General features: G+C 40.6%; 1 protein-coding gene across 3 annotated transcripts in view; it reads left to right on the top strand.

Annotated features, from left to right (window-relative positions):
- Nucleotides 1-1,802: 1,802 nt before the first annotated feature.
- Nucleotides 1,803-15,497, top strand: part of LGR5 (leucine rich repeat containing G protein-coupled receptor 5) — a 143,334-nt gene continuing 129,639 nt past the window's right edge. For all 3 annotated transcript variants that reach the window (XM_023226542.3, XM_023226543.3, XM_023226544.3), the window contains exon 1: nt 1,803-2,319. In XM_023226542.3, the coding sequence (XP_023082310.1) occupies nt 2,108-2,319 (212 nt within the window). In that variant the 5' untranslated portion in view covers nt 1,803-2,107. The remainder of the gene's footprint in view (nt 2,320-15,497) is intronic.

Below are 15,497 nucleotides of genomic sequence, written 5' to 3' on the forward strand. Positions count from 1 at the left end.
AGTGAAGTAACTCAAGAATGGAAAACCAAATACCATATTTCCCACTTATAAGTGTGAGCCAAGCTATGAATATGCAAAAGCATACAGAGTGTTATAATGGACTTTGGAGACCCCAAATGGGGAGGGTAGGAGAAGGGTGTGGGATTAAAAACTACATATTGTGTACAACATACACTACTTGGGTGATGAGCGCACTAAAATCTCAAAATTCACCACTATATAATTCATCCATGTAACCAAAACTCACTTGTACTCCAAAAGCTATTGAAATTTTAAAAACATCTTTAAAAAAGGAAGAAAGACACAGGGTAGGCATTCTTTAAATGTGGAAAGAGTGGCTAAGGGAAGCAAGAATAATGTGAAAATAAGCACAGAATAGCAGTGAATGGGGTATACATAGGGAAAAGTGAAGGAACAGGGTGTCCAGAGACGCGGGCTCTCTGTACTGACTGTGCAGAAACCGGAGTTAACTCACAATTTTCAATGGCACTAGCACTGTCAAGGTTTTTGTTTGTTTGTTTGTTTGTTTTTTCACCCAAGAAAGGAAGATGTTTAGACTACAGATTGTAGTCAAGAAATTAGGTATTTTAGGTGAACAAACAGCGAGCTTTGGACGTAAATGAAAGAAGGCACATACACTGCACAGAGAAACAAATCTTCCCAACTCTAAAATTTAGACGTTTATATGGGAAATTTGGTTGGGCAGTCTAAGCGGAGGAAGATTTAAAAGGACTTGGAAAATCAAAAGGGTTTCCTGCCTTCATGATGCTATGAGGCATTGTGCCCCAGAGTGAAAATTGCATTTGTGTGAATTGGTGTGGCAGGCTTGGAATACCACCTCTTTCAGCAGCTCACTCAGGTCTGGCGAGGGCTATTTGTACCTCACTGAGGGCTTCTCTCCAAGAAAGCCCTGAATCCTTTTCCTCCTTTCTCCTGCAGATTTACTATAGGACACTCTTTGAAGCAAGAACATGCATTTTTCCCCCTGGCGCTCCGCAGCGGTTCTCAGAGCCCAGTGTCACTCACATAGGTGGGATTGCTCTCAGTTCAGAGAACCCTTTGACACTTAAGATGAAAAGTCCCGGAAAGTTAGCCATCTGTCTGTCTGGCATCGATTTACTAAAAGTGATTTCTAAGGTATTCTAAACCACTTTTAAAAACAATTAGTCACTTCGACTTCCTCACCCCGCAAGAGTAAGGAAGGCAGCAGTGGAGTGCTCGCTCAGGAGCTGTATTTATTTAGCGATTAGCCTAGCACTTTGATTTTAGGGCAAAAGCGAGCCAGACCGTGCGGCAGACGCAAGGATCAAAAAGGCCACCTATCATTCGCCAGGGACGCCTGCCTCCTTACCCTGATAACGTAACTATTTCTCTGCATCGAATTTTAGTTTTTGTGTTTTTGTTTTGTTGTGTTTAATCACTCTAAGTATCTCATCCATTATTTGAAGCGGGCTTGGGGGAAACGAGCTGCATCCTCCAGTCCTTGTGCGTCTGTTTAGGTCTCTTCAAAGCAGGTCCCTCTCGACTCTCAGATCTGGGTCTCCAGGACTCACGAAGGTGTAAGGGTGGGGATCCCCTATTCGGGCGCGCGGCGCTGAGCGCTGAATCCTCCCCGCGGAGGCTCAGTGAGAGAGCCGAGAACTCGCCAGCACCGCGCGCTGCCTGCTGTCTCCCAGCCCAGGACTTGGGAAAGGAGGGAGGGGACAAGTGGAGGGAAAGTGGGGCCGGGCAGGGGGTGCCTGGGAAGCTAGGCTGCGCTGACGTCACTGGGCGCGCAATTCGGGCTGGAGCGCTTTAAAAAACGAGCGTGCAAGCAGAGATGCTGCTCCACACCGCTCAGGCCGCGAGCAGCAGCAAGGCGCACCGCCACTGTCGCCGCTGCAGCCAGGGCTGCTCCGAAGGCCGGCGTGGCGGCAACCTGCACCTCAGTCCCCGCCACGCTTCTCCTAGCCGCCCACGCCGGCGGGGCAGGAACGCTGCGTCTGGTGCTGCAGACTCCCGCTGAGTTGCAGAAGGCCACGGAGCTGCGCCAGGCGCGCTACGACCCGTAGCAGTCCGGTGCTGCCCTCCGCCCGCGTCCGGCTCAAGGCCCTCTACTTCGGGCACCATGGACACCTCCCGGCTCGGTGTGCTCCTGTCCTTGCCTGTGCTGCTGCAGCTGGCGGCCGGGAGCAGCTCGCCCAGGTCTGGTGCGCTGCTGCGGGGCTGCCCCACACACTGTCATTGCGAGCCCGACGGCAGGATGTTGCTCAGGGTGGACTGCTCCGACCTGGGGCTCTCGGAGCTGCCTTCCAACCTCAGCGTCTTCACCTCCTACCTGTAAGTGCTTCCCCACGTCACTCCGGGAGACAGGCTAAGAGGAGAAGGAAGGTTCGTCCAAGGCGAGGCTGGAGTCTCCCCCGCGCCAGCCTGTTCTGGGGGTGGGGGTGGGGACGGGCGAGTTTGTCAAGGGCATCCTGGCCAGGACTGTTAGGGCCCCCAGAGAAATGCACGTGTCTTGGGGCAGTAGCGTGCCGGCACTTTCTGGGCCCGCAGAGAAATGGTTCGAGTGCAACCCGGGAAAGCGCTGCTGCGCCGCAGCTTCCCAGTCCAGCGCCAGAAACATCGCTGGGTGAATTCCTGCAAATTCAGGCATTTGCGTGTGGAGTGGGCATTTGTGACCCAGAACCTGGTACCCAAAGGCAGGCTGCCATCTGGTTACCGTCCCAACCGCCTCTCTGCGTCTAGTCGCATTCCACGAAAAGATGGTCTGTAGAAAGTTTCCCCAAAGGAGAAACAACTTGCCCAGCTCCAAAGGGTTTTTAGTCTGCATCTCTTGCACGGTGACGTGATGTAACCTTTTTCTTTTTTTTTCCTCTTTTCCTCTCTTTCCTCCTCCCTTCTTCCTTCCTTCCTTCCCTCCTTTCTTTTTATTTTCTTTCTTTTTTTAACGGCGTGATTAAAATGTGGCAACCACAAACCCCGATTAGAGCTGCCAGAACGTTATCTTTACCTTTGGCTGCCCGCGCCGCCCTTTGAAGTACCCGCGGCTGCTGTGTAATCTTTAACCATCTCTTCCCCCGGGGGAGGAAAGGGGAAGTGGGCTGAAGGCTGTTGGGCTAGTAAACAGCGGCTCCGACACCCAAAGGGAGACCTGAAGCTCTCTATCATCCCTGGGGGATTCTCCCACCCGTTCTCTCCCCCACTGCAACTTCCAAAGCCCTGAGGCAGCGGCTCATTGCATAATTTTGTCTGTGGAAAACGCAGGCCCGAAGGTAACAGGTGGTTGGGTGAACGCGGTGACCCAGGAGGAACCCTGTCCTCGGAGACCAAGGCGACTACTCTCCCTACCCCCGTGCAAAGCATCTGGGGCTTCATTCCTTCCAGCAGAGACCAGTATCTAGGCCACTCTGGGAAACAGGTGCTCCTTACCACAAGGTGAAACATCTAGGTTTTAGTTCAAGACACTGCAGCGAGCCCACCCCAAGCCCATGCAATCCCAGTTTTCGGCTTCTCTGATGTACCTTGGCAGGGGAGAGTTGGGATGTTTGTGAACCAGTTCTTCCATCTGTTTAGTTGTTTTCTGGAGGGAAGAAACATGAAGAGGCTTGCACAACATTTTCCACTAGGTAGTGATTCTTTTTCTGGAGACAGTGAGAAAGAAAAAAAAATCTTTTACTTGCTTTAATCTTGTCTTTAAAGAAAGGTGCCATCCTGCTAGATTTTAGGATTGGTAGATGGCAGGTCGCCTCCTCGTCTACCGTAAAGCTATTTTGACTGCTTTTTCTTTTTTACCTGAAAGAGTGTTAAAACTATTTTCCCTACCAGGTTTCCCCTCAATTGCACTCATACATGTGGTAGTGATATTTTTCCAGGAATGGAAATCTGCTCTCCTAAATGATCAAGCTCTCAGAATTCACATTTCCTCCTCCTGAACAGCTGTCTCTACTACAAAGCAGAATACTCATCCCCAGCCTCTCTGGTTTAACTGCTGAAGTCAGTGTTGCAAGGATTCCGCACTCTCCAATGCAGTGAATTTCTGAGACTAGTTTGGCAATTTTGCCTAGCAGTCTATAACTCTTCTTTCCCATCACGCTGAAGTTTGACTGTATGCAAGGGAGGTGTGCAGTACCCCCAAACACTTAACCTACTATTTAAATCATACATTCATTATAAAATATGTTTAAGAATACAGAAAATAAGCCTTTGAATAGTTCCAGATTGCTTTCTTCTCTCACTTGAAAGAACAAACATTTGTTAGGCTTCCGTTACTAAAAGTTGGCATAAAATTCTGCTTTAAACCATTTCCCACATACCTCAAATGCATTTAACTGTGTCCTCCATGTGCTCGGGAGAACTTACTGCCACCTACTGCCAATGTTCCCTATGTATATATAGATAGAACCATCTATCTATATTATAGATAACCTCTTGAAGTTAAGATACTATTAGGAAATTAAGGGCCATATTATTCTCATGTTATTTGATGACAGCCTGTACACTGGCCTAAGAAGACATTTTCCCAGTGCCCTATGAAATACTAAACTCAGAGTGTCTGTAAAAAGTGATACAGTAAATGTTAAACACTTATTTCTAATGCAACACAGTTCAGGGAATATGAGTGCTGAATATAGAAGTCAGTCCTGAAGTAAATAACCAATGTGGTGTTCTTTATGATGTGTGATTTTATAATTTGGTGTCCTTATATACTAAAAAATGCCAGGGCCCATGGGATGCCCTTTGAGCAGGTGTTGAGGGTTTGGGGGTTTTTTTGGTTTTTTACAACCACAGGAACGCTGTGCAGACCTTAAGAGTAGATGATGCCCTGTTTTGGTTACACCTAGTATTCTCTGACCATTTCTGTCTTCACTTGTGCAGCCAAAACATAAAAGAGGAACTTTTATTTACTCATATTCAAATAAACGAGTATGTGTTCTACTGATTTTCTTATTTGAAAGAATAACTTCCCTTTGATGTTGAAAGGGAACACGAAGTTATAGCTCCACTCCACTGGGGCCCAGTAGAAATTAATCCTTGACGAGAAAGTTGCAGTGTACAAAGACTGATGTGGTGAAAAGCCAGAACTCCTATCTTTTATTATTTGTAAGAGGTTATCATCATTTATTTAGTCAAAATGTTATCTCCTAATCCCCTTCAAAAAAAGAACAAGCATTTACTTTTCTTCAAACAGATTGACGATGGCAAGTTCCAGCTGTACACATTTGGCAAGTAGCTGTACACATTTACCACAATCTGATAGCCAGCTAGTCAGACTTGTAGATAAAGAAAGTTTCCTACATATCTTCATAGAATGCAAGCATTATTTATGTGCCATTTTGTCATCTTTTTTTCCCAGAAAAGCAAAATTTTAAGCCAGTCCAAATATTAATATTGACTCTCTTTTCTTACTGAGCTGTCTTCCACAGTAGGTCTTTAACTCGACTAGTGAACAGAGTGGAAACACTGGAAAAATCTCCATCTTCATCTCTTCTCTCCCCCTGCCCCCCAGCAAGTGGTTATGGGCTCTGATTTTACTAACAGGGGCTAACAAAGTTTACTTAGGAGAAAATAAGGAACACACCAAGATTGAGATATACAAGCAGACAAAGTTGTTTACAACATTTCATACATCTCTATCTACCAGTTGTGATCTGTTCTAAATAAAGTAGTTCTAGCATCTAATCTTAGTATAGGTAAGTTACTTTAATCAAATGTGGACATTTTTGTTAATAGGATCTTAAAAGTAAACTCCTCTCTGCTACTTTCATGTGTCTGTCATCTAGTTAGTGTGACATTCAGATAGAAAACTAAATCCTAATGAACATCCTAACATAATAAATATACTTTTCTTTATTGGTCCAGAACAGCTATGTTATTTTAAAAAGAAAACTGAGTTTTCTTTGCTGTTGCTTAAAGGCATTCACATTTCATCCATAAGCAAATTTATGTTATATAAACCAAAGGAACCAAGAGAAAAGATTTTTTTTTTTAATTATGTAGTTTGGTTACTTTTTCATATGTAACTTTGAAACGAAATTTAATTTTACACATAACTAGTAAAAGTGATGTTAATAAGAACAGAAAAGTCACCGTTAATTAGGCACTACCTTAATATCATAAATGTGTTTTAAGTATTTAAGATGCAGTTTCAAAATGAAAGATCCTTTTTAGAATCTTCTTTGAAAATGATTTAATATAGTTCTGCTTCTCTTCTTATCTTAAATAAAAGAAAATGTACTTTAGAAATGATTACAAAAACACTAACTCTTATAACAGCCTTAATGTTTAGATCAATCACAAACATTATACAATTTGCTCTAAAATGTACTTCTAGAATTGTTTAAAACATAATGATGCCAGTAAATTTTCTTCATTCTAATGAAGTTCTTTCTTTTTCTCCAGGATTCCTGGGGATTTTTTCCATAGTGTTTTTGTTGTGGCGTGAATTATTAAAACTAATTGATAATTAGCCTAAGTAATTTTTTAAAGTAGTGAGCTCATTCAAACAATTTTGTAGCATAAATTTAAAATGAATATTTTACTGAATATATTTAACATATGCATGGCAGAGTTGGTGTGACAAGAATGAATTTTTACATATAATAAACATGATCTTCAGTTTTTTTCTTTCTTCCTTATGCATTTTCCTCAAAGTAAAGGAGTTCTGATGTAGCAACAAAAGGTAGCAATCATAAATGAGTTAGAAGATCGGAATCAAGAAATAGCCTGTGTAAATAACATCATGTTTTGATAATAGACCAGTCACACTTGGATGTGTTTAAAGAAGTTCAGAAACACAAAACTGGTCTATGATTTCTGAGAATTAAGTATTATATCTGAACTATTTTATTGTTTTCAGTTTTCAAAATATGTATCTGTCAAAGGCATAGAAATATCAGACCAAACAACCCAATAAAGCTATCAAAATTAAAGACATTATGGGATATTTATAATTTTATAGCAAAGCATTTTTTTATATTTCTTCTATCAAATTCATGCATTTAAGTCATTTTAGCTACAAATTTAAGTATGTTTCTGAATAATCTAAATCACATGCCAAAAGATAGAAATGAAAAACAGTAGTGGGTTGTCCAATGAGCAATTTTGTGAAGTAATGTTTTTGTTTGGTTCAGATATTACGCAAATTTAGAATAAGGCTAAATGGCACGTTTTCTTGTAAACACTTCCCCAATAGATACTTCTGGTAAATTGAAGTCTTCATGAGAAGACAAATTCCTTCCTATAAGATTCAACTTCCTTACTCCAGTTGCAATATTTTCCTTTATGGAGTTTCAGTTTGTAGTAGAGAGATGAATCAGACTGGCACTAAAGCCACAACTGGTATATTACATATAAAGCAAAATGAGCTGAATATCTAGTCCTGTTGCTATTTTTGATGTATCTTGGTGGAATTTCACTTGTTAAATCTGCCCATGAGTTCTAGCCCACTACAACTCTTTTATTCCCAGATCTGTCAGCTTTAATTCACACTTTTATTTAACCATTGTAAATAACCAACTACATGCCCAGTTTCACCTGTGGATCTCTATCTATGACAAAAGGAGACATTTCACAGTCTATAATGTGGAATTTTTGATTAAATTCTCATAATTCAAAATTGATTTTGTTCTCCATAAGCTATATGGTGGGAAGCAGTTCCGTTCTTAAAATCTGTGGCATTTTTCTGTTAAATGGAGTAAGCCCAGTGGGAATGCCTGGCTTGAAATTGGAAGGGAGAAAAACATTAGTCATTTGATTTCAAGAAATGGAATAATATATCTAGTGGTAATGCTAAAAGGCTCTCAACAGGGCGTTAGCATTAGTGGAAAACTATTTAAAAGATGTTTCTTAAGCAGAAGTGCTTCTGTATACCCTCAAGTATTACTTCTCTTTTTAATGTTTAAGTCTGGAATTGGAGACACTGAGATTTACTTGGAGAGTAGAGTACGCAAAGGAACCAACTCCTGACCGTATAAACAACTTCCTGAAAGTCAGATGGAATAACACCCCAGGGTTTCATGATAGGCTCTCTCCTTCAGGGCTTATTCTTCTTATTTGGCAGTGAGCTCCTCCAGGTTAGGACATTTTCCATTTTATATCCCAAGCGCCCATTCCAACGCCTGGTTCTTAAGGGAGTTCAGTAAATACCGGTAATGTTGAATTGAGTAGAATCGGCTGAACCAGCTGCTGAAATCCCAGCGGCTAATAGGAGTCAGAGAAAGACAGGTGAGAACTACTAGTCCGCAAGTACAAACAACACAAGGCTGCTGGCCACAATTATTGTCCAGCCCCATTTGAAATACAGCTGAATTGTGTTCAGTTTAAATGATGCAATGAGTTGTTTATTTTAACACATGCCAAGATTTACATGTATAAATTACTTTATTATTTTAATAGCAATAGTCATAATAACTGATAGTTGTATTGTGTTTCCTAAGTATCTGGCACTAAATACTTTACTCAGTCATAGGCCCCACAAAGGTACTACATACTTTACTCAGTCAGTGTCCCCCTTGTGGTGGGGCAACTTGTGACAACTTAGGAGTGATAATAGTACCTCTTATTAGGTAAGCTTACTGTAAGTTTATTTCAAGTATTTCCATTGCTCAAAATATTTTTGGACTTCGTTTGAAGTTATCTTCAGAGCCAATTTACAGCAACCCAAGAAAACCAGCTTTCCAATTTATACTTATGCCTTGTAATCATTTTAATTGGTGCTGAAATATTTCAGCCCATTTTTCTTTTCAGGAACACAATGTATGAAGCCCTAATACCAGAAATATTTTTTCAGGGAATTCCAGAGCAAAATGCAGTTTTCAATTTTCCAATAATGTGAGCATTACGTTACATAGTTTCAGGCCAATATTATAAGTTTAGTAGACATCATTTTATATATCCATTTTCTTACTACCACAGAAACAATTTTTCTTGTCTCCAAATCAGAGATAAGTTGTGGTAGCTGCCAGAGTATTGTGAAGAGTGATCGATAGATTAGTAACCACCTAGGCAAGAATAAAACTTTTTTCCTACAACCAGATCTATATATCAAATGAAGTAGCTGCATTCTTTGGAACTATTTCTCAGTTCAGACAGACATGAACTTTCTTAACAGACATATTCTATTTGAGCTTGTATTCACCTTTAAAATGGATGAAATGAGGTAAATTGTTGTTGTCACAAAGGTATCATAATGTTATTCATTTGATTCAGAATAGAAAATTGTTTCAAAGTTTTATCAAATTCCCCAACATATTTTTAAACTATGCATGGTTTAACCATTAGACAATTAGTGATACAGACTTATGTGTCAATTAGAAATCTGGATAAGTCATAGAAAAGTTCCCTCCTTCAAACAATGAAAAACCTTTTCTGAACTATGCATTTAATTTCCTCAGTCCTTTAATTCAGCTTATTAACCTGATATACATTAATCATTTATTGTATTACAAAGTCAACAGAAAAAACAGTACTGATGTTTAGAAAAATGAGGATATGTTTGGGGTACAGTATCTAGAATGTTTTAAAATAGTACTCTCATACTCCAGCTTTTTACTGACTTAATAATTTAAAATTATTCAACAATCTCTAATTTTCAAATGTCCTATTTTTTATATATGCACATTTTCCACATACTTGTTTTATCCTTCTTGCCTTCAGAAGGAGTGTTTGCTTCTTCTTCAAACAAGGACTGTGATGGCCAAGGGGGAAGAAAGTGTCTCGTGCACACACTAATACACACACCAACAAGAAACAATTCCCTTTGAGCACTTGCTTGGCAGAAATGATACAAACGTTGGCAGGGCATAGCCGTGGAGGGCTGACCCTTTACAAGGGAGAGACTGTGGAACTGGCTGCTTGAAGGCACCTTCAGTTCGGTTCAGAAACTGAAATGCAGAAGACAATCGTCCTGGCAAAGGGAGCCCAACTCCAGCTGAGAACGCGTGCATGGAGCTGACCTCCCTCCTCAGCCTGCCAGGCGAGATTAAGCTTTCCTCAAGTGGTCCCTTGTTAGCCCGTCCTTTTTTCCGTGTTGCTCATCTTTCACAACTAGAAGCCAAGTGTTTCAAACTGTTCCTCAATGTGCAGCCAAATTCCTTTATTTCCCCCTTCCTCCTCCTTGTCTCCTTCACACACACAAACACACACACACACACACACACACAACTGTGATGACTAACCTTACATGCGTGCCTTCTTTTCAAAGCCTACACTGAGAAAATAACCTTAGAATTTTTAAGTTTCACCAAAACACTGGTAAATACTTTTGTTCTCCTTTTTTCTTGAAACCTTGATTAAGTAGAGCAGAGACCTCTACAAAAGATGTCGATTTGTAAAAATAACCTTTCTTTGATCAAAAAGCCACAAAAGTGTACTTCTCAGGAAAGTAGAAAAACCACACATGATCTCAAGTGGAAAAAATATAAAGAATTTGCTGAATTTTTAACCTTAGTACATAACAAGGATATTATTTTAAAGTTGGTTGGTTAATGTGGGCTGTGTTAGAACTTTCAATGTGTTGTGTTTGGGTTTATGCAATGTTATTTTAATGAGTTTATTGGTTCGATGCACAAAACACCACATGGTGCTTGAAGGTTTTAGGTTATAAATTTTCTCATGAGGCACTTACTTGAATGAACTCGTTACATAATCAATTGGTCTTTAAATCTATCAGCACAAAATATAACCTTTCAGTTTTTTACATATGTAGTGATTATTATTTGATTATGAAAACCAAATAAAAATTTCCATAGATGTTATATTCCTTGATGAACTATTTTGTATATATATTGACGTTTTCACAATAAACATTTATTTCACAGTATTTGTTGAGTGAATCTGCAAAGTGAATTTGGAGTCTTCTAGTAAAGACGGAGAATAAAGAATCTTCCTCTTTGTCTTTGTACTTTCTGTCCTGAAGGGACCCTTAGCAGACATGCCTGCATTTGGCAATAGGCCTACTCTATCATTGTTACAGTGTTAACTGTACAACAGAGAAAAGCCTAGAAAAACAATGGCAAGAGAGGTGGAAGGGCTAACGGAAGAAATTTGCTACCCAAGGGACAGTGCTGACAGAACTGAGAGACTGTGAGTTACTGGACTCCACTAGACACCTGTTCCCAGGGGATACACTTCTCCTGTGTCTCTCTTTACCTTTCTCCATCCCTCGTTTCAAGATAGTATCAGAGAACCGAAAGGATGCCTTGTCCTTATCTCAGACACTTTCCCCACCAAGGGCTTCAAACTAGAAGATGAAAGGAAGTTTAGAAAGGAGAGTCCTTGTGATTTAAGTATCAACTCCAGTCACCAAAATTGGGGTCTCTGATTTTAACTTGGAAAAGCTACATTACTGTTCCTATGGTGGAAGATCTTAGCTCATGCACAGTCCCTGTTCTTCAGCAGCTGTTGTTCTCTGGGACTCAGTGCAATATAGTACAGGAGGAAGTTCAAGATCTTTTTTTATTGAGTCTTCAAGCTCGGGTAGCAAAAGGAAATCCTAGTTAAACCAGATTCTCCCATGTTGTGAGCATATCTTATTTGAAGATCTCAAAAGGTTTAGCAGCATGATTAACTGACAGCAAGTGTCCACCTTCCACCTTCCAGCTGCTGGCCTTCTAGGAAAACATCTACTTCCCCAGAGTCTTATAGTCATAAGCGTTAGGTAGATATGTTCTGGTCCTGAATGACTACTACATAGTAATTTGAAACCCTCTTTGCCTCAGCTGTAGGAACATCTCAGAATATAATTAATTGTATATTGTGAAGGAAAGCAAATTTGGGGAGATTTATGTTAATTATAATAAACCTAATTTAGAGTTTGAACTAATACCTAACTACATTTAGAGTAAGTTCTACTGTGAAGAACTAAAAGGATAATCTTTTATCCACACATTACCAGAATGACTAAGCCGTATATCTAAGATCACATTACACAATGCAAGAATGAAATTTAATCGTGATTGCTACAGCATTACCCGAATTGCCCAAATAAACAGAATTAAAATCACTTAGATGGGTTACAAAGGATTTCAGTGAGTCAAAAGCCATGGCTACCCAGGGAATTTAGAATGGAAAGAACCTTGGAATTTACCTAATCCAACGTCTTTATTTCACAGATGATGAAATTTATGTTCATAAGGGGTTAATGACATTCTGAAAATCACACAGCTAGCAAAGACAGAATTGCACTCCAGATCTCCTGAGAACTCCAGCCCAGTACTACTTCTTGGTCACCTTTATATTTCAGTGTCAGATACTCGAATGAACTCAAAAACTCCCAGTTACTTTTTCCAGATGTTGCCAAATATCCTGTTGTTTACACATGTTATGTATGTCCATATCTAGATGTGTACCTGAATTTTAACAGTATCATCTTATTTTGGTCCACTGTAAATACATATGCAGTATCTCCGTATCACCTAAAAATCTGCAGAGCAAAAAGGAACACTCAGATTTAGCTTGAAAAATGATTAAGCATAATTAATCCCCCAAATGTCTGTTCATAGTTGTCATTTACTTCTTTTTTCTTTTTTTGGTAAAGATGGGAGTATGGCTATGTTGCCCGGGCTGGTCTCAAACTCCTGGCCTCAAGTAATTATCCACCTCAGCTTTCCAAAGTGTTGGGATTATAGGCAGTAGCCACCAGGTCCAGCCTCTGTTCATAGTAGTTAAATCTCTGATTATTGTAATTAAAATTTCATTTATGACCTTAATTTTATCAAATTTTGGTTGCCTTAATGTCCCTTGTAACTGTTCTCTTTCTCTTCTAGCAGTGAAATTGCACTAGTCCAAGGTCTACTCACTTTTTTCCTGGATAACTGTAGCAGTTTCCTGTCATGGTCTACATAGACCCCCAACACATACATACACACTCCCTACTATCCTGCTAGAGATGCACCTCTGGTCATGTCTTACCTATATTCAATCCTTCAATGGTGTCCTGTGATTTCAAAATAACTTTTAACACCTCAGTTTAGCCCACAAAGTCAACTTTGTTTGCCTCATCCCTAACCTGCAACCCCTGCTGCCAATTCCCCCTCACCAGCTCCCTGTTAAAAGAAAAACCTTAGACAAATTAAACTTAACAGAGTTTAATTGAGCAAAGAACAAATTGGGTAGCCCCCAAACCAGAATAGGTTCAGAGAGAATCTGGCGCTGCCATGTGGTTTGAAGATTTATGGACAGAAGAGGGAAAGTGAAGAACAGTGAATGGAAGTGAGGTGCAGAAATAGATGGATTGATTACAGCTTGGTGTTTGCCTTATTTGAACAGAGTTTGAATAGTTAGCCATCTTTGACTGAACAAAACTCGGTGCTTGGGTCAAGAGCAGGTTACAGTCTGTTTTCACATCCAGTTAGGTTGCAGCTTACTATGTACGAAGAAACCTTTAGGCCAAACTTAGAATATGTAAAGGGGTAGCTTTAGTCTGACTTTAACACCCCAAACTCTCTTCTCTCCAGCCATTTCAAACTGCATCTTACAATTTCCCTATTTCATGCCTCCAGGTGTTCACATGTGTTGCCCTCTGCTGGGATTGCCTTTCTTCTTTTGCTAACCTCTGTTAGTCTTCCCATACTCAGCTCAAATGTCACCTCCTCTGGGAAGCTTTCTGTAACCCCACATTTTAGAAACTTGTCTTTGATGCTCCCACACCATTCTGAGCCCATTTTGATCATAGTGCTCAGCACACTTGATCACAATATTTCATCTACTTGTCTGTTTCCAGTATTGGACTATATACCCCTTGAAAATTGGATCAGAACACAGAATTCTTGTATATTTATCATGTTTTTCATATTCTCTATTTTATGGTGCTTTGACATCTTGGAGCCTTGCTGCTCCTAGAGAGACTGCCCCTCCTAGGGCTAAGTAATTCCCGGAGACAGCAAATGATTTTCTCTGGAGTGCACCTTTCATATGCAAACCAACCAATCCAAAGGCCACACCCCACCCCCAACCACTCCCTTTCCCAGGCTCTTTCAGGGCTCTTACACTCTAGGTCAATATTCTCCTGGTCTACTCACCCCAAGCTCAGATTTCAATAAATTGAGATAGCCCCTATACCCCACAGCACACTGAAATTATTCAACTAGCTGATCCTAAACCTGCTTACCCTGCCTTGTCCATTCCTTCCCATGGAAACCACAATAAAGGACCTGCCCATGCTTTTCTTCTGCTCCTTCTATCTCCAGACTGAGCCCAGAGCTTTCCTGTGTGGCTCTGCATGGAATGGTGAGTCCTCTCCTCTTGGGAACTGTGAGTAACAAACTCCCTTTTCAATGGAAGTCATCTCCTGATCTGTTCGCCTCATCACACCTGAGTAATATTAACACCTACATTTTAAAACACCTGGTGTCCATGCATGTCTGCATCTGGGCAACTTCAAAGGGGCACATAGCCCAGGCACACTTAAAGGACAGTCAGCACAGTTTTCTCTCTGGAGGGTACTCTTCTGTTCCCCTAAACTCTATGTAAAAAACTGTCCACATGCCTAAGACATAAGATGCCATTTTCTAGCCACCAAATGTGCAACGAGTGAGACTACTTGATATAATTTCTGATATAATCTTATAATGTGATGACAGAGAGATTCTTTCCTCTAAATTTGGCAGACTGATTGTTTGGAATATCCCAAGACAGAGGGAAAAAAATTCAGAAAGTGCTGTTGATGCTTTTACCCGTAGTTCCTCATTTGACCCTCATAACAAACAGTAAAATAGTTATTACTATCAATATGAGAACATCTCTTGATGTTAGAAATGAGAACATTTCTTGATGACTATCGCAGCCCCTTATCTTCAGTGACCTTGACAAGTTACTCAATGCCTCAGTTTTCTCATTTGTAAGATGGCAATAATAATGACATCTACCTAAGTTGTTGTGAAGACTGGTGAGATAATGCACATAAAGCACTTTACATGGCACCTCACTTGTGTAGGATGCATTCAATGTTAGGTGCAATTATTTCTGTTGATGATGGTACAGTTACTATCACAGTAAACCCATGCTTTTCAAGTATACCATGCTATCTCTTACAGTTATTCCCTCATTTAACTAAATTAATTGTCCTGAATGTTGAAAAGAGTAAATGTAATTTTCATTAAACAAGATTTCTTAATGTTAAAAACAAGAAAAGAACAGCAGAAAAGCACCTACTAGGTAAAGAACTAGAGGAGAAAGAAGGGGCATCTTCAAATGAATTTGGCATCACCGAGCAACTGTTATAAATAAAAATATTCTGGCCGGGCGCGGTGGTTCAAGCCTGTAATCCCAGCACTTTGGGAGGCCGAGATGGGAGGATCACGAGGTCAGGAGATCGAGACCATCCTGGCTAACACGGTGAAACCCCGTCTCTACTAAAAAATACAAAAAAAAAAAAAGTAGCCGGGCGCCTATAGTCCCAGCTCCTCGGGAGGCTGAGGCAGGAGAATGGCGTAAACCCGGGAGGCGGAGCTTGCAGTGAGCTGAGATCCCGCCACTGCACTCCAGCCTGGGCGGCAGAGCGAGACTCCGTCTCAAAA

The sequence above is a fragment of the Piliocolobus tephrosceles genome, chromosome 10, assembly GCF_002776525.5.
Source record: "Piliocolobus tephrosceles isolate RC106 chromosome 10, ASM277652v3, whole genome shotgun sequence".
Taxonomy (NCBI): Eukaryota; Metazoa; Chordata; class Mammalia; order Primates; family Cercopithecidae; genus Piliocolobus; species Piliocolobus tephrosceles.